General features: G+C 51.6%; 1 protein-coding gene across 1 annotated transcript in view; it reads left to right on the plus strand.

Annotated features, from left to right (window-relative positions):
* LOC107096809 (extensin-like) overlaps positions 1-504 on the plus strand; it is a 4,114-nt gene extending 3,610 nt beyond the window's left edge. Inside the window, exon 5 of the mRNA XM_015393634.1 lies at positions 246-504. Coding sequence (XP_015249120.1) covers positions 246-504 — 259 coding nt within the window. The remainder of the gene's footprint in view (positions 1-245) is intronic.
* The last annotated feature ends 1,341 nt before the right edge of the window (positions 505-1,845 follow it).

A 1,845-nucleotide genomic window follows, 5' to 3' on the forward strand; every position in this document is an offset into this window, starting at 1 on the left:
CAGAGTGTTTGTTAATCTCGGTACAGCAACCCTGAGCCAACCAGCCTGTCTGATTCTCTGACTTCCTGTAACCAGAGCCAGAACCTGATCAGTTGTGTCTTCTCTACTTCTAGGAAGAAACCTGACTGAATCTTGGGACTCTGGAGGAGTCCCCCTCGCTGAAATCTACCTGCTGCATCTCTGGAGCTCTGGAGGAGCTCATCGTCAGAAACCAGCCAACCAGCTCCTGACTGAACCCAACCCAGGAGAACCAAGCCTCAGACCTCAGCCTGCCGTCTGCCTTTGAACCTTCATGGCTTCCCCCTTCGGCCTGCTCAGCTCAAGCCTCAGACCTCAGCCTGTCGTCTGCTACTAAACCCACATCTGGAGGTCATCAAGCCTCAGCCAAGCCAAACCACCTTCGAGCACTCAGTCTGTCGCCAACCTCTGGAGCCTCCTCGGATTATTCACCTCGGCTGCTCTGCTCAGTTCCTGGTCAGCAATCCAGCTGAGACCAGCCCTTGACCTGACTTCATCCTGACCAGCTTGTTCTTCCTTAAATAAATATTTAACTTTTTCCCCTGCCTCCTGAGTGTGTTCTGCATATGGGCTAGAATATTCACCCATCATGACATAGGCGGGTTTGGCTCCGGAACCGGAAGTTGAGCTGGCTCCGTTCTGGGGTTAGCATTGTTGAGGTAGCCGGCTAATTCCTGTAAAGTTTGATTTTGCTGGTCCAAACGTGTGTTAAACTCACGGAGGGTGGAGTCGTGGCCTTGTATCAAAACTCCTTGTTCCTCAATCATCCTCCGGAGGTGGACTGCTGGGTTAGGTTGTTGGCCAGAGTGTTCTGTCATGATGGGATTCAGATTTCTAACCCACATGCAGAACACAACGGAGGCAGATGAAAAGTTTGACTGTTTATTGAAATAAACACAAAGTTTTATGAAAGATGCTGAGAAACAGATCCGGGACTGGTCACACAGGGTTCTCTGTAGAGAGGGACAGTTAGGTTAGCCAGGATGCAGTAGATCTTTGCCAGAGGAATTGTGCAGGTTTGTACCTGTGACGTGATTCTGGTTTAGCAGATGAGGGAGGGAACCAGGTGGGTCCAGAGGCTAGAAATTGGCAGAGGGCTAAGCAACGGCAGGGCTCGTCTTCAGACTTATCAGTGTTCAGATCCAGAGTTTTCTACCGATCCTCTTCTTGAGGCCGGTAGGCAGGTTCAGACAGTTAGATTCTTCAGATGAGCTCCTGAGAGCCAGCAGGCAGATTTCTGCAGAGGAAACTCTTCCAGAGTTCCAGGGTTCAATCAGGTTTCTTCCTAAGAGGCAGAGAAGACAAAAACTGATTAGGTTCAGGTTCTGGTTTCAGGGGAGGCAGAGAATCAGACAGGCTGGTTGGCTCAGGCTTCGCTAACCATAACTGGCTTAACACTCTGGCGCTGGAGTGTGGTCCTGCCGCTGCTTATATTCTGGTCTCCTGATGACTGATGGGTCGCAGGTGTGGTCGTGAGCTCAGCTCCAGGAGACCTAGGGGCGCCCTCTGCTGGAGGAAGGTGGACAGACCTCCAGATCCCAACACCATGGTCCGTAAACCAGGCACAGGTAGATTTTGCGCTGTGTGCAGGCGCCAAGTCCTGTTGGAACCTGAAATCTCCATCTCCATAGAGCAGGTCAGCAGCAGGAAGCATGAAGTGCTCTAAAACTTGCTGGTAGACGGCTGCGTTGACCCTGGATCTCAGGAAACAGAGTGGACTGACACCAGCAGATGACATGGCACCCTGATGGTGGAAACTTTCCACTAGACTTCAGGCAGTGTGGATCCTGTGCCTCTCCTGTGTTCCTCCCGACTCTGGGACGATTT

Source organism: Cyprinodon variegatus, unplaced genomic scaffold (genome assembly GCF_000732505.1).
Source record: "Cyprinodon variegatus isolate N-32 unplaced genomic scaffold, C_variegatus-1.0 Scaffold651, whole genome shotgun sequence".
NCBI lineage: Eukaryota > Metazoa > Chordata > Actinopteri > Cyprinodontiformes > Cyprinodontidae > Cyprinodon > Cyprinodon variegatus.